The 22903-nt window shown below is 42.2% G+C and overlaps 1 protein-coding gene across 1 annotated transcript; it reads left to right on the top strand.

Moving 5' to 3' along the window:
• The first annotated feature begins 481 nt into the window (after positions 1–481).
• Positions 482–22894, top strand: LOC107996249 (fibrillin-2). The gene is made up of 22 exons (XM_062086201.1): positions 482–762; positions 845–950; positions 1253–1379; positions 8152–8332; positions 8833–8950; positions 9747–9985; positions 10196–10438; positions 10577–10798; positions 11072–11206; positions 11291–11424; positions 13608–13801; positions 13865–13943; positions 14085–14527; positions 14603–15872; positions 16161–16375; positions 16455–16554; positions 16635–16988; positions 17455–17676; positions 17858–22239; positions 22314–22465; positions 22542–22688; positions 22754–22894. The coding sequence occupies exons 2-22, from the start codon at positions 856–858 to the stop codon at positions 22810–22812; spliced, it is 9111 nt and encodes a 3036-aa protein (XP_061942185.1). The 5' UTR covers positions 482–762; positions 845–855; the 3' UTR covers positions 22813–22894.
• The last annotated feature ends 9 nt before the right edge of the window (positions 22895–22903 follow it).

Below are 22903 nucleotides of genomic sequence, written 5' to 3'. Positions count from 1 at the left end.
AGAATTTCTCGAAAGAAAATCGAAAGATATACATATATATATATGTATATATATATACATATATATATATGTATATACGAAATATTTTAACAAAGGATTTTAAAGATGGTGGTTTGATCGAAGTCTTGTTTATCGGATACATTACTCGTGCCGCCGAGTAAATCAGCCAATTGGCCCCAACTTAACATTTCCTGTCGCGAAGAAAGAGATCGCTCGTCGTCGTCCCTCTTATGTCGAATATGGGCGACGCGATTTCCGGCACCGCATATGTGGTGAACACAACCGCGTTTATCTCTTCTCGTCGACGACTGTTCGATATTTTTTCTCGAAACCGAATCATCTCGCTTACTTTCTCGCGAGGCGTGCATTGAACGTCTCTTGCGAGCACAATCGGGTCAATAGAAATTGCCTGTTCCAACGAGAGCAATAAGAGCGTCGTTAAACGTTCTGTATCTTTTCTTTTTTTCTTTTTTTAGGCGTCAGAGATATATGGACGATTGTATCGTCGCACTCTTGTCTCGCGTCTCTTGTTACCGATAGTAATGAGACACTGCGCGTTTAGAGCCGGCTGGCCATTTTGCACCAGCCGATACGTCGATCCGTTTCCGGCGAAAGAATGACACGCGAGACGGCAGAGGCGTCACATTCGTTCGATCGACGCCAAAGTCTGGCCAGTTCGTTTAGCAACCCATCCTTTTGAAAAGGCTAATTGAACGTTCGCCTTGGTATCTCGAGACTTTCACTGTCGAACCTTCCACGAACGTAAGTATTCACGTGTTTTACGTAATTTTTCTTTCGTTGGAAATATGAAATATACATTGGAGGATAAAATAAAATTTTATAGCGAAAATTGAGATGACCGTTTCGGGGATCTGGCAATTGGTATCCTTCCTCGTCGTATCTTCCTCCGTGGTGCTTTCGGCGGACAACGTGTGCCCGAGAATGGAAAAGTGAGTGCCGCTCTTCGATCGATTCTCTCCCCGTACAGATTAGTACAGAAATGAGATTTCAAAGTGCTTCTAAATCAAATTACGTTCAACGAAACAAAATGTGTACAACAAAATATCCCTCGTCGTCCAGATTCCGTAAAGGTATCGATGTTTGCATACTCGCAGAGGTTAAACACCTCGGCGGACGAGCCTTGACAATAACCCAGTGGCGCTAATTTAATACGCGGTCACCCGTTGGTCCCGTGTTCTCCCGATAAGGAAACCGCGAGACAAGCCGATACTTAATTGATCAAACATTGCAGCTACACGATCACCTCGATGGAAACGTACACGGAGCCGGTTATCGTGATTACGTTCACCTGGTGCTTGCAGATTCCACCCAGGTGTCCCAAGACTCGAACGGAGATGAGGCCACGGTATCGAGTGAAGGTGAGCCACGATTTATCATCTTCCGCTTTCTTTTTTCCTCCTTTGCGCGTGGATTGCCCCTTTATAATGAAAATTGATTTATATTTATACATCGTTTCTTTTCACGCCGCCAATATTTATACAATTTAGGGGAGGGGGAAGTAATCGGCGGTAGACGTTCGTGAAATATATTTTTTAATTAAACGAGTTTCGCTTCTACTCGTTAATATTCGCTCGATAATCGTGATGATCGTTTGAATTAATGGAAAATTTCATCCAAGAGGAATTTTCGAATATTCTCGTTCGTGCAAGATTTTTTTTCCGGCGAGATAAATCTTCAAACGCGAGGAGAGAGAAATGGTCAGAATGGAGTTGCAGGAGGGATATTTGCGATTAATCTACCGACGAACGTGTAATGGTCTTCGTTACACGGTGCAATAAAACCATGGTGGCAAGTCTTCCGCCATCTCTTGCTCTCTCGATAAGAGACTTAACCGTTTTCCATATTCCTCTCTGATTAAATTGATTTGAAAAACACATGGAGCATATAAGTTTTGATCGCATCGTTCGAACGTCGAGAAAAAAAATCTTGATATGGATATACAAGGAAATATTTTTAAAAAATCCATAAAGAATGAAATTACCGGTAAAAAATTACTCTTATATCATATAATAATGAATCCAATAATGAAATTCAGTTTTTCTCGGTATTTTTCTTCTTCTTTTTTTTTTTTTTTTTTAATTAGAAATATCGTTCTCGATATCGTTACGCAGGAATAGAGTTAATTTAACCATGCCTTTTAACGGCTTCCTGTTTGAATTGTTGAAACGGTACACCAAAGAACAAAAGTGGAAATTAGAAATCGTTAAATTAACACGATTGCGTGCGATTTATTATATATCATATTATATCCAGCGTTATTATATATCGTTTTATAAATATAAAGAATTGCAGCAAAAAATACGCTTGCACAATGTTTAAACAATTTCTCATCTCTTATCTACTACAATATAACGTGAAAAAGCTAATTATTGTAGAAAAAAAGTTCTCAGAATAATGTTGTTAATATCGTGGCAAAGATCTTGCGAGGATGATATCACTTTCCTTGTTTTTATGTCGAAAGTGGCGATTATGTAAAAAAGTAGCGAGTAAATATTAACTCTTCCAATAATTAACGCGCTATTTTTTACTCAGATAATACACTTCACTGGGCATTTTAACTATTTCGTTTCGCCGTATTGTTCGTCGATATGGATCCTTTTATTTCTTTTTTCTTTGTTTTATTATTATCTTTTTTTCTTTTTGCTCGTTAACCGTATATGATATTCAAATATTAATTAATTATATCCAAGTAAATTTAATATCGTCTGAAAATATATAATTTTTATTTATATAACACGATATACACGTGTTTATGTTTAAGATATTAAAGAGTTTGATCATAGAAAGTAAATCATAAGTTATTAACTGGAACGATTCGATTAATTTTGCAACACGCGATCATGGCGTGTTTTTCGATAAAATTTCGATAAAAAGAATCATGCAGTTTTTTTTAAATTACGCGCCATTCTATGATCAATATACCATACCGCCATATCGATCAATTAATTACCATGAGTTACGACGAATCAATTAAACCAAAAGTCTACAATGTTTCCTGTTTAAAAATCGAGATTCAAACCGTGATTGCGGTATAATTTTATTTCATTCAATCCTACGATAGTCTATCGATAATTATCACATATAGCCAATTAATTGCTACGATAAATTAATTAAAGATCTATATTTCCTGTTTATATTTCCTATATTTATCAACGAAGAATTCAAGATTTCGAGACTTCGAGTAATAAGAGTCTATCTTGGATACAATTTTAATTTATAATTTTAATTATAATTTATATAATTCAACGAAACCTCTAACGAAGAGACACCGATCAATGATTATCGATGGAATTCTCTTTAAATCGCGAGCCATTCCTAACCATGATCACCATGCATCGATCGTTAATTACGAGCGAGAAACGCATAAATCAATTAAACCTAGATCCGCGCAAATATTCCCTATTTATCTGTTAAATCGAGATTCCATTGCAGATTTCGGCAAGCCGGTTAGATACCCGTTACACGATCTTGCGTAATAAGTCCACGTCCACCGTTGGGTTGGAGCGACTACTGGCGGAAGAAAGCGAGCGTGTTTAATGCAAATGTGGTCGAACCGTGGAAAAAAAGCGCGTCCCTGTTTCTTCCGCCGCAGAAGAGTGTACTGCACTCCGCGGAATGATCCGTGGCTCTTTCGTAACGGGACGTCGCCGGATTGTCGACGTGAAATAATCACGAAACGGTGTACCCTTCTACGAGTTACAATCGAAACTTTCTCCCAAGGAAAATCGAGAGGCAGAGGATAAAAATGGGATAACTTCTAGATCGAATCGTGGATCGATACACGTCCCTTGAGGTTTGCTGTTTGTTGTAAACGGTGTTGGTTAACGAGATCGAGATAACGGATTGTCGGAAGAGAAAATTTAGGCTCGGTGTAAATTTCAATGGTTTTGCAATGGAGGCGAATGTTCTAATATGTATAAAGTGTGAAGAACGCGTGTCTATCAGAGCACGTGGATAATTGTGTAGAAATTGGACGTTACGATTGAAATTCTCGTGTTCGTTTTCGTTCTACTGTATCTATACGTGTACTTCCGTAAGTAGTAAGTCCTTCTAAGCCTGCTTAAAAGTTGGAGGACGCGTCGAGGAATAAATTTAAATTCAGTATAAAGTGTTCCGTCTGCAGTTTGAACTTTTTGCCATTTTCTTCCTTCCTACCTGCTTCCATATAAAATGCTTTGGATATCGTACAACCTTGAAGAATAAATTTAAATTCAGATAATCTTCATCCAAGATAAATATTTATTTACTTATCAATTCATAAAAAAAAATATTTTTATTATTCGATTCAAATCTATGAGTCGAGAAGAAAATCTTTTAATCTGGATATGTAACGTGTACCGACAAGTTTACGTTTAGGAAACTCTCGTGTAATGGAACGTATACACGTGTGTATTTCACCGACAATGAGAACGTATCCTTATGAGAAAAAGGATGAAGGCATCGAACGCCATATATCGCACGTTACCCAAGTCTCTCACGGTTGGAACGTTTAATATTTATTGCGTTAGGAACATCACACCGTGTTTTTGCTCCGTATTACGCGGAGAATTATATAAAGAAAGAGGGGAAAGGGACTTTCGAACGGCGTAAGATTCGTAAGAAAATTTATTTTTCGAGGATCACAAAAATCGACAAGCTAGCGATTCGTTCCAGTGATTTCGTCACTGGCAATAAAACTGTCGAAGATTGTAGCCTATTCCTTTTGAAATCCAGTCCAGACGATATGATTGATAATGTAATAATCGTGAAAAAGAGTTGAATCCACTGTTATTATGGTAAAGAAATCAAAGAAGGGAGAGAGAAGGTTAATATTTAGGGATGTTGGGGAATGTTCTGTCGAAGTAATGGAAGAAGAATTTTGCCATTGTAAACGTGATTGATGTCCACGATATTGAGAAATTTATAGAGCTCGTCGAATCAGAACTATTATACTTATATTGAAACTTGGATTAAATGATTTTGATTATCTCTTGATAAGCTGGATACATTACACTTTCTAAAAGAAAAAATAATAATTATTAAACGATTAACAGAGATGCGAAAGGAAGAACAAAGGGAAACACGCGGATATTAATCAGAATTATGCCAGTTAGGTAACCTCGAAGATAACAGTAATGGGAAGCATTGGCAAGACAATGCGAGCAGGCCTTGAACGAGTTTCAAAATGGAGCTACTACGTTTGTAAACGAGTAGTAAATCGTGTCATGAGGCGAACGTGGTGGAGCGATTTGGACGAGAGTTTCTTGGAAACTAGCTAAGATGTCCTAGAAGAATGAAATGAACGGAGGAGTTAGGCGTGAAAACGTGAAGGAAGAAACGCGAGATAGGATCGGCCATTCTCACCCATTCCATAAGTAAATATATCTGAGATCAAGGCTCAATAATTTCAATATCAAGTATTATTACGATTTAAACTTTTTTTTTTTAATTAGGATAAGATCTTTTGGACGAAATTTTGCACGAATACCGGCTATTTTAATAAATACCATTTGTAAATCTCTAGTTAGAAAGAAAACGGATAGCTAACAACGTCGATATCTCGAGACTGTTCGATGTTTTACGAGTAAAAAGAACGAGATACGGTTAATTGCACAACTTTTCGAGTATTACGTGGTCACAAACTTATAATCATTAAATCGACTTTTCACCAAGAGCATCTACAAAATGGTCACGAGCCATTATTTGGTCAGACTTTGAGAGGAGGAAACACGTTACGTAAAGTGGCAGCCCGTGCCACTTTCTGTTGTGACTAGCTACATCGTAAATATTGTCACAAGCGTCGTTATTAATCATGTTAATCTTTTTCTTAATTTTTTTCCATCGAATCTGTCAAGCGTTGCGCAATATATTTTATTTTAATATTTTTGTCAAAATATTTTACATAAGTGATTCGGTACGAAAGAGAAAATGTAATTAATTAGTCATCGATTAACTAATCTATTACTGGTAATTTCATAATTTATGTAATTCTTATAGCGGTAGAATGTTTGGAATGAATATTTCATTGAGAATTATTTCATTTAGAATGCGTATCACAAAAATACTTTGCACTTTTGATCAAAGACATTTTCGATAAGTTTGTGGTTAATCTTGGACTTTTAAATCTTGAGATCCTGAATTTCTATTTATAATTTACTACGTAAAAACAAAAATCTTTTTCCGCATCGAATCGTGATAGACGATAATAATTCAAAAGAGGTTTTAAATTATTTCGATAATAATACGATTCTGTTTGAATTTAATCGCGTGAGAAACAGGAATAAGAAGGAAAGAAATTATGCTCGATTGCGCATAAAAATAAAACTCTAATCTGCTAAATTCTAATTTCTTGACGTTTTCATTTGTAATTTTCAAAAGAAAAAAGGAAGAAAAGAAAAGAAAAGAATTTCCTCCCTCGTTAAGAATTAATTAAAAATAACTTATTTTCTTCTTTGGAATTAGTGTCCAGTATTCGCAATTACGAAGAATTTTTAAACCGTCCAACATCTCTGTAAAGATTTTTACAACTAGTTTCACGAAAAAAAATATGAATTGGAAGTAAAACAACACGCGATGTATATCGCGATGTATATAAATAAAACCTCCAAGAAATACGGAAATCGTGGAACAAGGATTACGTGCATAGACTACATGCATGAGATCAATTCGCACGAATGATTTATGAAAACGAAATAGATATATTTTCCAATTCAAGGAATCGGCGGATTAAAATCCGGTACACGCTATTGGAACGCTGATCCTGCATACGTGCAACGAACTTTGATCGATGTCGAAATAGATTCATCGGAATCGAGAAACGAAGCCGTTAATTGACACATTAACGAACCATTCTCCGATAGAATTTCAAGTTACACATTTTTCCATAATTCAACGCCACTTGATCGATCCTTTCTGGGTTTAAAGTTTGTCAAAACTTTAGTTCCCAATAGAAGACAATGAGTCACGAACTCGAGAAAGTGGCACGATACTCTTTTTTCATCTGAACGAATGAGGCTAGTTAGAAAGAGCTAGGGATTTTTTTCATTTATCCCCCAGTTCGAGGTTTTCACTTCTGTTTACAAATTATTCTAACTCGATTCTCTCGATTCTTCCTTTATTCAATGGCAATTGCATTATGTTATTGAATTAATCCGCCACGAATTGCATAACGAATCATTGGTTCGTGGAGAAAGACAGATATTAATTGCAATATTGTGTCGGTAGAGTGGATGGCGTCATTCGTGAACATTAATCGACTTTATCGCGCATAACGATCTGCGCATGATAATGCCATTCAAATGCGGATCGCGGGAATTTCTTTCTGGAAGAAGATACGCAACAAGGATATGCAAAGGACAAACAAGATGATACGCAAGAAACATCGAATCGACCGATATATCGAATCTGTCCATTGTTTCATTAATATTCCCGACATAAAACGTTTCTTCATCTTCCAACAAACGTCTTGATTGAAAGTTACATTGACATTTCAAAACTCCATGATGGGGCTCTCTAACCAATTGTACTTAATGCTTGCATGGTCGTCGGAAATTAATTTTGTCTCATTCATTTCCTTAATATTGGATTGCAGCTCTTTTATATACGAAATAAATAAATAAATAAATAAGAAGAAGGAGATACGAAGCTAACGTTACTAATGAATTCCCATGTAAAACGATCGTTTACATCCAACAATGGAGCCCGAGTAAGAAACAGGAAGGAGAGGCAAAGAAACGAGACGTGTAATTTATAGAGGTGAACTTTGATTTTCTCGCGCGTATCCATTTACGATGGATTACGAACGAAACAGTTGCAAGCTTACGTTTATCATTCCTTTCCTCTCGCTTTCGATCTCTTTCTCTTTCGTTCTTTATTTTTCTTTTTTGTTTCTTTTTCCCATTACGATTGGGATCTCGTTACTCAGAAAAATGGGATCTTTTCCAAGAGTGTACCAGCCCGAAGAGTTGCCAGAAGAGTTTTGTTCGATGGCTTAGCCGGCCTGATTTTTGTTTCTTATTAGCTTTTCTATTACGCCGCGCAGTGTGAAGACGTTTATTGAATCTACTGTTCTATTACGCCATTCAAATAAATTGCTTATTTAACTGGACTAATAAAGAGAAAAGTAAATAATTTTGCAACAATCGTTTGCAGACGGAGTTGAAGACCAGGATTATAAACGAGTGTTGCGAAGGCTATAAAATGATGTCATCCGATGATGAAGAGAGTAGTATCGAGTGCATGCCTTTTTGCGAAGAATGTCTATCAGGGATCTGCGTGTCGCCGAGTCAATGCCTGTGCTCTCCTGGTTATCAGGGTGATAACTGTAAATCTGGTGAGTTTCGGTTTTAGAATTTTCATTGCCTCCGCTACATTTTATATATTTCTATAAAGACTTAATTTACAAATTATCTTTTTTCATTTTTATGTTTAGAAATCTCTGTCGTTAAATTTTTGTATTCGATTCGAAAAGAATATTTGTTCACCCGTCGTATTATTAACAAAACATCACAACGGATATATTTCACGCTCGATGAAACAAGCCGACCTTCCATAATAGTGGTGTACGAACGAGTGCGAATAATTTTCACCCGCCGTTCGATTCTGAAATCGATATTCGACCGTGTTTTCCCGCTCTCTTTCCCGCTTTAGCATCGCGTTCGTGTCGAGTATCAGAGTTTCTCGAGAAAACGGAAAAGTAACGATCAGGTGCTCGCTCGTAATTGCGCCACTATTATCGTATAAAGGAAAAAAATGAGAAAAATACAAGCTTAATGGTTTTAATGGGTAATAACGATACGATTTATAAAGCGATACGTTCTATTTTATCCGCAGTATGTCCACGAGGCACATGGGGCATCCAGTGCAAGGAGAAATGCAATTGCACCGAGGACGTACCTTGCAATCCCGTAAGTGGACAGTGCATCTGTCCGCCAGGATTGCGTGGACAAATGTAAGTTTTTCATCTGTAAATATAATACGTCGTATCGTATCTCTCTCTTTGAGGCAACGTAATGAGATCTGGGTTAAAAGAACGGTGTTGTTTTAATTAGATAACGCTTCACGATAATTGCAATTACTGCGATTGCTCCAATTATTATTACGTTGTAAATGGCAATCAGATTAATAAGAATTGATGATTGTTAAAGAAATACAGCCATTCTTATGATTAAGATATATAATAACTTGAGAAAATCTTGTGATAGATAAGTATCGATATTCAAAAAAATCGAATTTTCAATACAATTTTGAATATAATTATGAATTGAAGGTATAAAATTCGTGATACAATTAGAATTTTATACAGTAAATTTATTATTTAGGGAATCCTAAATGAATCCAAAACTACCAACACCCAATATATTCATTTACTTGCTAACTATTTCTTTGATTATTTGCTACTTTGTTACTTCTCAAATAAATTAACGAGAAATTATCGTTCCAACGATATACTTTGATACAGTTCCGTTTGAAAAGAAAATTTCGAATTTAGTCCGAATGGAAAGTTGGGAAATAATGTATTGTACATAACGCATAAATATCCACGCGTCGTGGAACGTGTTAAAAAAAAAGAAAGCTGCTTAGTCCGTTCAACAAGTTCCATTGATTTCCACGCGTCGTATTTACTCTTAAAATTGCACAAATACACGATCCAACCTGTTGATCGAAACTCGTCTAATAACTCCGTAATCGCTGGTGACACGCATTTCCCTCGCGTGATATACGTACGTAATAATTTCCACTCTCAGGTGCAACGAGTCGTGTCCTGGCGATCGCTGGGGGCCGGGATGCTCGTTTCCATGCAACTGCAAGGATTCGAGGAACGGGTGTCATCCAGAAACGGGTCGATGCATCGACGATAACAAGATTTTCACGGAGAACACGAGCCATCCTCGAAACGGAGACGAGGAAAACAGCGTGAATGCGAACTTCACGGGTTCCCAAGTGGGCACAGATACGTCGCGGATTTGGGATACAACGACGGAAGGTAAAAAAAAGAAAAGAAAGAAAGAAAGAAAAATAAGAGGATACGTGTAAAGACGTGATATTTATTCGCGTGATGCAACTGTTGGTCGAAAGTCGTGCGTCTGAATAAACATAATGCATCGTCGAGCAAACGTCCATTCCTTGGAATGAAAATTCCGAAAGTGTAATTTACGCAATGATATTTTTATCGTTTGATGATCATTGTTCGAAGATGATCGCGAGATAGCCGCCACGACGGATAATCCTGGTAAAGAGACCTCGAAGCCTGAAAGTGCGAGCGTCTCGAGCACCGTGAAGCCTGTCATCGTTTGGGTTTCCATTCCGGAGCGGAGAAGGAACTTGGACAAAGGCCGAGGAGAATTCGCGGTTAAGAATCCGTTCGTGAGGCGCATGGATGACGACTTGCAAGACATAGGTTCATCCGAGAACGATTATGTCAAAAATATTCACAAAGGTATTAAATCTCGAAACAACTGTTAAACAGATATTCCTTAATTTTTTCGATTAATTTATTATATCGGAGGAAATAGTAGGATACGAATGAGAGGAGATTGAAAAACATTGATCCAACATTGAAAATTCGTTCGAGCAGACGTTCAATCGACTCCAATTCCCCTGGACATCGCCCTGATTGTGGTAGCCTCGATCGTATCGTTGGGTCTGACCTCGGTAGCGGTGGTCATGGTTCTCCACATGCGTTCCAAGCTTCTGGAAGCAGCTAGGTTGTCCATCTACGAGGAAGCGAAGACGAAGAGTCAAGAGAATCCGAATGCGGCTAAGATCTCGTCGATAGTGACCGGTAGTACTCTTCCCCGTGAGTATACACGATGCTCCGCCAAATCCTCCTTTCTCGCCTGAGTGAAATCTACCTGTCCTTGACCTCGATCTCGTACACGTAATACCACAGCTCGATGGCCATGTTGAACCAAGACGGTCGAAGCGTGGATTATTCGTGGAAAATTAGAACGGCAACGGCATTTTCACTTTTTCTCGAAGGCCACTTCTGATTTACGATAGTGTAACGATGTAATTACGTTGAATCGATGTATCGAGTTTCTCGAGGGAAAAAAATGGTAACAATTTTCAGAAACTCCAATTCGTTTGGTACCTCTGTTTGCCTCCACTCCAGAGACTAGAACGATACCAATAGATAACGATCCATCGAGTAATTACGCCAATGGAGCAGCCACGATCGGTCTCAGATTATCTGGTAATTTGCATGGTAAGCGCACGTGTTCATAATTTTGAAATAAATCATTTTTTTTCCTTTTTTTTAATGACAAGTTTTCTTCTCTACTTTTTTCAGGTTTCTTTCAGGAGGATCATTACGACCGGCCTCCAGCAACAAGGATACACTTGCAAGGCGAATTCGATGCTAATACCGAACACGTCTACGATGAAATTCCCTTGCAATCGAGCCCTTCGAGCTCCCGTAGAAACGTTTGATCGAATCGAGCAACGTCGAACAAATAAGCTAGACTCCGTACGAAAGAAGCTCAACGCGTCTAGCTGATGGTCATTTTTCAATCGTATCGAGGGATTAAAAAATTTGGCGAGTTTCAAGATTATAATCGTTTCAATTACGGAAAAATTTAATCAAATTACTGTTCCAGTTAAAATTGGAAAACACGGGTTTATCGACTCATGGTCGTTGATTAACAAAAAAAAAAGTGCGAATGACCAAGAACTCGATTAACGAAGATCTGTGAAATATCTTTTCTCTTTCTCTCTTTCTTTGAAAAAAAATCGAGCAAGATCATAAGACTATCGTATCAGCGCCATTGTTCAAGAGTCACGCTCGATTCCAGAGGCGGATGTGAGCGAGTCAGCTCGTCTATGAAGCGAGGAAAAATCTAACTGGACTGGTTTCCGACCTTACGCATGCTCGTCAAGTGTGCAAGGCTGAACGTGACTACAATCAGTCCTCGAACAGGCAGAAAAGTACCAACACCATTCCCAACACCGATTAAACTATTCGCATTCGGGGCGTGTATTTTTTCCTCGAACTTGCAGGTCAAGTAGCGACTATCCAACCTTCTGAATCACTCGTTCACGTCAACCACGAGAAATATCGTAGGTTGGACAAAGCGTTTTAGTATTTGTAACAATTTACTTGGAAGTAAGCGGAGAAAGCGAATATATTGAATTTCAACGCTGATAAATCTAGCGTTTTTAGTTTAGTTTTACTCGTATTTGAACGCGTGTTGAAGATGTATGAAATTATTTAATTTCTCGTTTGTGGAAAGGTACGTTTTGAGAGAAGTGAAACTCTCGAAAGCAATTTTTGAAAGTTTTATTTTCAAATGTTTTATTTTCGCAATTTAAAACAGCGATATGTAAATATAGATAATAATCGAGCTAATCATAGAAATAGATTTTTCTAACGATAAGTTTTAAACCTTTTAATCGAGAAAGAAAAGTTGACTTAAGTAATATCATATAATTTTTATTAAAAATAGATGGTTCCATTTTTGTATTTATTTGATTCTGATTAAAAGAAAAATTGACTAAAAAAATAGTTCGGTTAACAGGTTACACGAGCCAAAGATTTCAAGTTTGAAACACCAAAGAGACGCATAGCTTTAAGATTCAATGTTTTTACCAACATACTATTTACGTCTTTATTTATAAATTGACATCACTTGTAATAATAGATTCGTTACGTTAATTTGTGTCATGCGTCTTAACGTTCGAGGAGGAAAAAAAAAAAGAAAAACTCGAATAGATAAGACGTAATTACGATTTTGCGCAATTGAAATGTTTATATCGATTCGTCTATTTCGCCGAGCTTTGCTCCTCTATGATAAACAATAATCGTTGCATTATTCCGTATACACAAACCGTCCTATTTTCGACGATTTTTGTTAAACTTGCCGAAACTTTTTTCGTTCCTCCACTCGTGAACCGTTTTCGAATTCGTTATCGTTCACGAGTCAAAACGGCCAGTTTTATCGTACTTTAAAAATAGGACAGGGACAGCAAGCATCGTGCCATCCCGCTCGCTCGTTTTATCTCGTCCGTGCATTACGCTGCATCCTCTATGGAGCAACGGGTATCGATGGATTACATAAATAATACGCGATATGTTTTCGCGATTGTTTGGCTAAAACTATAAGAAAAAAAAAACTATCTTCTCTGAATGTTAAACGATTAAAAGCTTTGCTCCAAACAACGTTTTCTCGAACAACGTTCCGATCGATAGAAATTGGAAACGTTTCCTATCCAGCGAAAGAGTGATCAAAGGAAACAAATATACATATGTATATATATATATACATATACGTATCAATTTCTACGAAATAATTGAATGAAATGAAAGTCCGGAAATGTTATCGCGCGTGTTTGAACGCAATAAAAAAAATGAAAGAGTTATCGAGTTGATACGCGATTGGAATTTAATTCCATTATCTTCTCTCGAGAATCTGAATGAGACGGAGACGAGAAGGAGAGGATACAGCGAAAAATTCTCCGAACGGGCGTTACATACGTTGGTGTGTTAATAATAATCGCTATGGAAAGAAGAGCTACGTAATCGAAAGAAAAAAAAAGACGGTGACCCCGCCGCGGTTAATGTTATCGAAAGAGATGTAATCCTGCGCGCGTGGAAAATAAGAAACCAGTAAATCATCGATACTCGTACATTCAACATGTCGAAGACGTTGCACGCCTGCTTTTATATTATTTCGGCGCTGTTGGTATCCGATACCGCGTTGGCGATCGAAGGTGTGAAAGGTGGCCGTCACCGTATCCAATATGATCGATCCCAGCTCGCCGTGAACACCACGATGGCGCAAGGACTTTGCTACAAGAGAATACGGTGAGCGATATCGAAAAATTTCGAGATTCGTTTTTCGCTCATCGTCTTTTTCTTCCTTTTCAGTTACCAAGATGCAGTCGAATTGAACGCCACAGGCCAGTTCCTTCATAACACCCTCCCGATGACTTCTCAGGAAGGCACGGTAAATGTACCGACTTATAAATACATCATACGTATTATTATTATTATTCGAGACAAGGGCGCGGAGTATAATCGAAACGATGAGCTTTTAAGCAGAGTAATTTCTCACCACCTTCCCCTTTTCCTTTTCTTCTTTCCACAGAAAGGTGGGTGGATAACGATTTTGGATTGTTGCGACGGGTACGAGCGCAGCTCCGGTACCTGCTACCCGATCTGCACCGAGGGATGCTTGGGAGGGAACTGCACAGCGCCGAACGTGTGCAGCTGCTCGCCAGGATGGATCGCTCAGAAGGGCGTCTGCGGGCCTTACTGCGAGCAAGCTTGCCAGAAGGACGCCTACTGCTTCTCGCCGAACGTGTGCGCTTGCAAGTTGGGCTACGAGGAGGTGAACGGGGAGTGCAAGCCCATCTGCCCCCGTGGGTGCGTGAACGGCGAGTGCGTGGCGCCGCACGTGTGCAAGTGCAGGCCAGGCTACCAACTCGAGCCAGGGATGGAGGGAACCGACGCGAAATGCGTGCCGGTGTGCGAAAACGGTTGCCGTAACGGAGAATGCACAGCTCCCGGGGTGTGCACTTGTCACGAAGGGTAAATCGATCGACGACACATCGGTCATCGACGCTCGAATCGAGATAACGAGCCTGGGTGAATTTTCTCTTTCAGATTCGTCAACCCTCGAAACGACCCCGAGTACTGTATCCCCGATTGTCCCGCGGGCTGCGCGAACGGCAAATGCATCGCGCCTGGCGTTTGCCAATGCGAGCCGAACCACGTTCTCAACGGAAGCAACGCGTGCGTCCCCGAGTGCCCTCGAGGTTGCGTTAACGGCGAGTGCGTCTCGCCCGGGGTCTGCAAGTGCGAGCCAGGCTTCACCCTCGACGCCGCCAGCAAATGCGTGCCCGAGTGCCCTCGAGGGTGCGCCAACGGCGAGTGCGTCTCGCCCGGGGTCTGCAAGTGCGGCCCAGGCTTCGCCCTCGACGCCGCCTCGAGCGGATGCGTGCCGGAGTGCCCGCTGGGCTGCGTGAACGGCGACTGCGTCGCGCCCGGTGCCTGCGCCTGCAAGCCGGGCTACGCCGTCGACGCGAGCAAAAAGTGCGCCCCAACCTGTTCGCGGGATTGCGCGAACGGCAAATGCGTCGCGCCGGATTCTTGCGATTGCAACCCGGGCTACACTCTGGACGGCAACGACGAGTGCGTGCCGGATTGTCCCCAAGGCTGCACGAACGGCGAGTGCGTTGCCCCGGGGGTGTGCGACTGCCACGTCGGCTACTTCCGCGACCAGAACGGCAGATGCGCCAAGAAGCCGGGGACGGATTGTCGGTTGGACTGCGGCCCGAACGCGCACTGCGTCGGCCCGAACCAGTGCACCTGCGACCTGGGATTCAAATTGGACCCCGACACCAACAAGTGCGTCCCCTTCTCCAACTCTTTCCAATGCAGAAACGGGTGCGGCGCCCACGGGCTCTGCGTCGGTCCCGACATGTGCATCTGCGATTACGGGATGGCCGTCGACCCTGTGACGGGCAGGTGCCCGGAGCCGAGGAGTCAGACGGCAAACTCGAATCGAGATCGGCCGCAATGCCAGCACGGTTGCGGCCCGAACGGGGTCTGCGTCGGCCCCGATCGTTGCGCTTGCGACCAGGGATTCGCGCTCGACTCCAGCACCGGCAAATGTGTCCCCTCGTCCGGGACGGCGGAGCCTTTCTGCGAGATTCCGTGTCTGAACGGGGAGTGTACCGGTTTGAATCAATGCACGTGCAAGCGCGGTTACGTTATCAGCCCCTTGGATGTGACGAGAACGAGATGCGTGCCCGTGTGCATCGGCGGCTGTCACAATGGCGTGTGCACGGCCCCCAACCTGTGCATCTGTAACCCTGGCTACACGAAAGAGACTGGAGTCAAGGGCAGACAAAGATGCGTTCCCGTTTACTCATGATTAATTCTCTTCTTTTTCTTTTTTTTTCATTGCACGGCTCCTTATCGGAGCACGAGTAAGATATATCGTGTCGTACGATTGCGAATAACGTATGCGCGTGCCGTAATTATATACATATATATATGTGTAAGGGAAAATGTTCAAACGTTTTTAGCTTTGATCGTAGCGTCCTTTTTATCTTTGTACACGATCGTGATTGATAAATAAAGAGAGCATATATATTATACGGAAACGGCGCGATGTATTATTATTATTACGTATTATTTTAAGAATTCCTAATGATTATTAGGGAAGCGATATCGCTGGACATCCTGTTTCGTTTCTATCGTGTCGCAGGATATACGCGATGGCATGGCGCCAGTGAATACTGAGAAACGATGCGACATGCATCTCGAAACGGCATCTCTCCAACTTGTACTTTTTCTCCCCGTTCTTTTCGAGCTAAACGGGGCGGTACTGTTCCCAGACGAGAGCCAAGGTATTTGTACGCGAAGGATCAGGTATGTTGTCAGATCAATTGATCGAGGCGTGGCTTTTTTGCGAACGAAGAAAATCGATCGATCGAATATCTTCTCGCAGTTACAGGGCGTCGCGAGACGTCCCCTACAAGCAGTCCTACAGAAGCAGTGTATGGGGGATTTTCTACGAGACGAAATATCGTTGGATTTACCGGAAGGAGGTAAAATATTCTCTCTTCGTTGATAAAAATTTCCTCCTCCGAGACGAGGCAAAATTCGATTAAACTTTATTTCTACGCAGTATTATACCGCCTACGGCATCAAATATCATTGCTGCAAGGGATACGTATTTAAGAACGATGTTTGCGTACCTGTTTGCACCCCACCTTGCCTGAATGGCCAATGCATGCCGAATAATTATTGCAAATGCGACCATGGATACGTAAGACACACGGGGAACGAATGTTCGCCGTATTGCAGCAATTGTGTCAACGGGAAATGCATAGCGCCAGACGTATGCCAATGCAATTTCGGATATCAAATGAAGAACGATGTCTGCGAGCCAGTATGTGCCGAAGACTGCGAAAAGCAACACGCTTATTGCTCCTCGCCGAACACGTGCACCTGCAACGTTGGTTACCAGGCTGTCAACCGTGTACGTATTGTATCAGGCGAGATATAAATCGTATGTATCGAATAATGTGTTGTGGGATATCGTTGAGAAAAATTACAATTTAAACAACGTGACGAGAAAGTAAAACAAATTGAACAAGTTGAAGAGAGAATTTCGTAGTTGCGTACAATGCGTATTATTATTTATTTTATAATTAAATTTTGGTTACTTTTGTATCACGTGTTATAATAATAATTGACGGTATATTCACAATTATTGCCTCTCAACGTGTTAGCAGCATGATAGATATATCAACATTGGTGACTCGTTTAAATATCGGAGTATTAATATATTCGTAACAATTTACAATAAATTTAACAGACAAGACAAGACACTCGATCTTTCGAAACATTTTAGCAATATTAAGCACAATTTTATTAATACGAATATATCAGTTTCCGTCGAACGGGCAAATCTCTTATTCTTTCAATTTGAACGATTCCAATAGCAATGCGAGCCAATCTGCACGTTGGAATGCGTGAACGGAGCGTGTACGGAGCCTGACACGTGCACTTGTCACGACGGTTACATACAGCACGGCGATTACACGATGCAACACGTTTGCGTCCCACATTGCGAGCAATCTTGCGAGCCGTACGGGAAATGCACTGCCCCTAATGTCTGCACTTGTTACAAGGGTTATCGTCTCGATAACGGGAGCAAGACGAGGGTAAGTACGCTTTTTAATAAGCGATGGAACCTGGAAGACTAAAATTCCTTTTTATGAATATTTCGTAAAAAATGAAAAAAAAAAAAAGAAGCGAAATACTCACCGAAAGATCCAATTTCGATTCGAGAAAGATGGTGGAAATTTTTATTTTTAAATCTCTTTATTTTTCCTCGAATCAAAGTGCAAGCCTATCTGCAAGCGAACTTGCGTGAACGGATACTGCAGCGCACCAGAGGTATGCACATGTGATCCAGGCTACGAACACTCCACGACCAACCTCACCATGACCATCTGCCGACCCATCTGCGTGAACGAGTGCATAAACGGGTATTGCAGTGCCCCGAATACCTGCCAATGCAACCCGGGCTATCGATTTTTAAAGGACGCGTCCGATCTCTGTGAACCGTTCTGCGAACGGCCTTGCAAGAACGGCCGCTGCACCGCTCCCAACCAGTGCACCTGCGACAGGGACCACCACCCAAACCCGGACGATCCCTTTACTTGCGACCCGACCTGCAACGAGGGATGCCACTTCGGAACTTGCACCGCGCCTGGCACGTGTACTTGCTACGATGGATATTCGGCAAGAAACGCGACGGTGTGCGAGCCCGTGTGCACAAAAGCCTGCGTGCACGGGTATTGCGACGCTCCAGAGGTCTGCAGCTGCGATCTCGGCTACGAGTTGTCCGCGGATTATTATTACGTGTGTGTACCGGTGTGCAAACAAAGCTGCGTGAACGGATACTGCAGCGCGCCGAACAAGTGCGAGTGTTCAACGGGCTATCAACCGTTGAACAATAACACCGATATTTGCGAGCCGATCTGCGAGCCGAATTGCACCAATGGATATTGCATTCGTCCTCATGAGTGCAAGTGCAATGAAGGTTATCGATTATTGGAAACTGGCTCAAACATTTGCCAACCTGTTTGCGAACAATCTTGCGTGAACGGTTACTGCAGCGCGCCGAACAAGTGCGAGTGTTCAACGGGCTATCAACCGTTGAACAATAACACCGATATTTGCGAGCCGATCTGCGAGCCGAATTGCATCAACGGGCGTTGCATTCGTCCTTATAAATGCAAGTGCGATCCGGGCTATCAATTTTTGGAAACCGGCTCAAACATTTGCCAACCCGTTTGCGAACAATCTTGCGTGAATGGATATTGCAGCGCGCCGAACAAGTGCGAATGTTCGGTGGGTTATCAACCGTTCAACAATAACACCGATATTTGCGAGCCGATCTGCGAGCCGAATTGCATCAACGGACGTTGCATTCGTCCTCATGAGTGCAAGTGCAATGAAGGTTATCGATTATTGGAAACTGGCTCAAACATTTGCCAACCTGTTTGCGAACAATCTTGCGTGAATGGATATTGCAGCGCGCCGAACAAGTGCGAGTGTTCAACGGGCTATCAACCGTTGAACAATAACACCGATATTTGCGAGCCGATCTGCGAGCCGAATTGCATCAACGGACGTTGCATTCGTCCTCAAGAGTGCAAATGCAATGAAGGTTATCGATTATTGGAAACCGGCTCAAACATTTGCCAACCTGTTTGCGAACAGCCTTGCTTAAATGGATATTGCAGCGCGCCAAACAAGTGCGAGTGTTCAACGGGTTATCAACCATTCAACAATAACACCGATATTTGCGAGCCGATCTGCGAGCCGAATTGCACCAATGGATATTGCATTCGTCCACACGAGTGCAAGTGCAATGAAGGTTATCGATTGTTGGAAAATGGTTCGAACATTTGCCAACCTGTTTGCGAACAATCTTGCGTAAATGGATATTGCAGTGCGCCGAACAAGTGCGAATGTTCGGTCGGTTATCAACCGTTCAACAATAACACCGATATTTGCGAGCCGATCTGTGAGCCAAATTGCATCAATGGACGTTGCATTCGTCCACACGAGTGCAAGTGCAATGAAGGTTATCGATCATTGGAAACTGGTTCGAATATTTGCGAACCTGTTTGTGAACAGCCTTGCGTAAATGGATACTGCAGCGCGCCGGATGAGTGCAGTTGCGACCAAGGTTATGGTCCATCGGAAGACAATGGTACCAAGGTTTGCGAGCCGATCTGCGAGCCGAATTGCACCAATGGATATTGCATTCGTCCTCATGAGTGCAAGTGCAATGAAGGTTATCGATTATTGGAAACTGGCTCAAACATTTGCCAACCTGTTTGCGAACAATCTTGCGTGAACGGATATTGCAGCGCGCCGAACAAGTGCGAGTGTTCAACGGGCTATCAACCGTTGAACAATAATACCGATATTTGCGAGCCGATCTGCGAGCCGAATTGCATCAACGGGCGTTGTATTCGTCCTTATGAATGCAAGTGCGATCCGGGCTATCAATTATTGGAAACCGGCTCAAACATTTGCCAACCTGTTTGCGAACAGCCTTGCGTGAACGGATACTGCAGCGCGCCGAACAAGTGCGAATGTTCAACGGGTTATCAACCATTCAACAATAATACCGATATTTGCGAGCCGATCTGCGAACCGAATTGCATTAACGGACGTTGCATTCGTCCTCAAGAGTGCAAGTGCAATGAAGGTTATCGATTATTGGAAACCGGCACAAACATTTGCCAACCTGTTTGTGAACAGCCTTGCGTAAATGGATACTGCAGCGCGCCGGATGAGTGCAGTTGCAACCAAGGTTATAGTCCATCGGAAGACAATGGCACCAAAGTTTGTGAGCCAATCTGCAAGCCGAATTGCACCAATGGATATTGCATTCGTCCTCATGAGTGCAAGTGCGATCCGGGCTATCAATTATTAGAAACCGGTTCGAACATTTGCCAACCTGTTTGCGAACAACCTTGCGTGAACGGATACTGCAGCGCGCCGAACAAGTGCGAGTGTTCAACGGGCTATCAACCGTTGAACAATAACACCGATATTTGCGAGCCGATCTGCGAGCCGAATTGCACCAATGGATATTGCATTCGTCCACACGAGTGCAAATGTAATGAAGGTTATCGATCGCTGGAAAATAGTTCGAACATTTGCGAACCTGTTTGTGAACAGCCTTGCGTAAATGGATACTGCAGCGCGCCGGATGAGTGCAGTTGCGACCAAGGTTACGGTCCATCGGAAGACAATGGCACCAAAGTTTGTGAGCCAATCTGCAAGCCGAATTGCATCAATGGATATTGTATTCGTCCTCATGAGTGCAAGTGCAATGAAGGTTATCGATTGTTGGAAAATGGTTCGAACATTTGCCAACCTGTTTGTGAACAGCCTTGCATAAATGGATATTGCAGTGCGCCGAACAAGTGCGAATGTTCGGTCGGTTATCAACCATTCAACAATAATATCGATATTTGCGAGCCGATCTGTGAGCCAAATTGCACCAATGGACGTTGCATTCGTCCACACGAGTGCAAGTGCAATGAGGGTTATCGATCGTTGGAAAATAGTTCGAATATTTGCGAACCTGTTTGTGAACAGCCTTGCGTAAATGGATACTGCAGTGCGCCAGATGAGTGCAGTTGCGATCAAGGTTACGGTCCATCGGAAGACAATGGCACCAAAATTTGTGAGCCAATCTGCAAGCCGAATTGCACCAATGGATATTGCATTCGTCCACACGAGTGCAAGTGCGATCCGGGCTATCAATTATTGGAAACCGGCTCAAACATTTGCCAACCTGTTTGCGAACAGCCTTGCGTGAACGGATACTGCAGCGCGCCGAACAAGTGCGAATGTTCGGTGGGTTATCAACCATTCAACAATAACACCGATATTTGCGAGCCGATCTGTGAGCCAAATTGCACCAATGGATATTGCATTCGTCCACACGAGTGCAAGTGTAATGAAGGTTATCGATCATTGGAAACTGGTTCGAACATTTGCGAACCTGTTTGCGAACAGCCTTGCGTAAATGGATACTGCAGCGCGCCGGATGAGTGCAGTTGCGACCAAGGTTACGGTCCATCGGAAGATAATGGTAGCAAGATTTGCGAGCCCGTATGCGAGCAATCGTGCGGTGAGAACGGGATCTGCGTTGCGCCCAACAGCTGCGAATGCGAGCGGGGTTACAAGCGGGAGGCGACGTGGAACGAGACTTTATCCAACGTTTGCGAGCCCATCTGCGAATTCGACTGCGGAAACGGTACCTGCGCATCCCCTAACGTGTGCACCTGTTACGCGGGCTACGCGAAAAGGGGCGGGCAAGATCGGTGCGACCTTGCGTTGTGCGAGTCTTGCGACAATGGAACGTGCACGAGACCCGGGGTGTGCGAGTGCGACCAAGGTTTCGTCGAAGCGAGACGAGGGAATGGAACCGTCTGCGAGCCGTATTGCGAGAATTGCTCGAATGGAAGCTGCGTGGCACCTGGCGACTGCCTGTGCAACTTCGGCTTCGTGAAGGAGGATAACGAGGATGGCGAGTGCGTTATCGCGTGTCGAGACAATTGCAACGATCGTGGGATCTGTGATATCGAGAACAGAACTTGTCGTTGTTTCTACGGGTGGGATGGAACGTATTGCGAGGAGGCAAGATTTTGCGTGTTCGTGGTGGAGAATGGGATAGAACGGTTGAACGTGTAAATATTGAAATATTTTAATAATTTTCTCGATCCATGCTGGGGTCGCATTTATTTATTTATTTTCTTTTCAGATGGAACGTAGAGTACGATGTGAATGATACGATTGATTACGTGTTCGCGAACAGTCCATCGTGTTATCACGATTGTTTGAGGAACGAAACCTTGTGCAATGGAAAGTACAGGAAGGACGGCATGGGGAACGATACGATCGCCTGTCTGATCGGTATGTACAAATAGGAACGAGTATAAAGAAACTCGATTAATAAATTCTCTGATTATATCCGTCTGTTTCCTTATAGATTCTAATTGCAGTCGAGTGTACGCGTTGCTCTCGAATCACGTAATCATAGGTGGAATAGCTATGGGTATCGCTATGGTTATAGCCGGTAGCGCCATCGTGATCTATTCGCTGAGACGAAACGTGAGAAAGAGGAAATTTTCTCTAGGTAATTGATTAAGTTGATAACGTAATAAACGTAGCGATGGAATTTTATAAATTTTACAAATGCAGATAATCCGCCAACATCGATGCAGATGCAGAATCGAGCCGAGGAGAAGAACAGAAATTGAAAGACAAGTTTATCACACGTTTATAATTTATAAATTAAATTATTGTAATCAATAAAAAAAATTGTATAAAAGAGAAAAAAAAGAGTAGCTG

This window comes from Apis cerana, linkage group LG15 (genome assembly GCF_029169275.1).
Source record: "Apis cerana isolate GH-2021 linkage group LG15, AcerK_1.0, whole genome shotgun sequence".
Classification (NCBI taxonomy): Eukaryota; Metazoa; Arthropoda; class Insecta; order Hymenoptera; family Apidae; genus Apis; species Apis cerana.
This window is presented reverse-complemented; position numbering and strand designations above follow the sequence as displayed.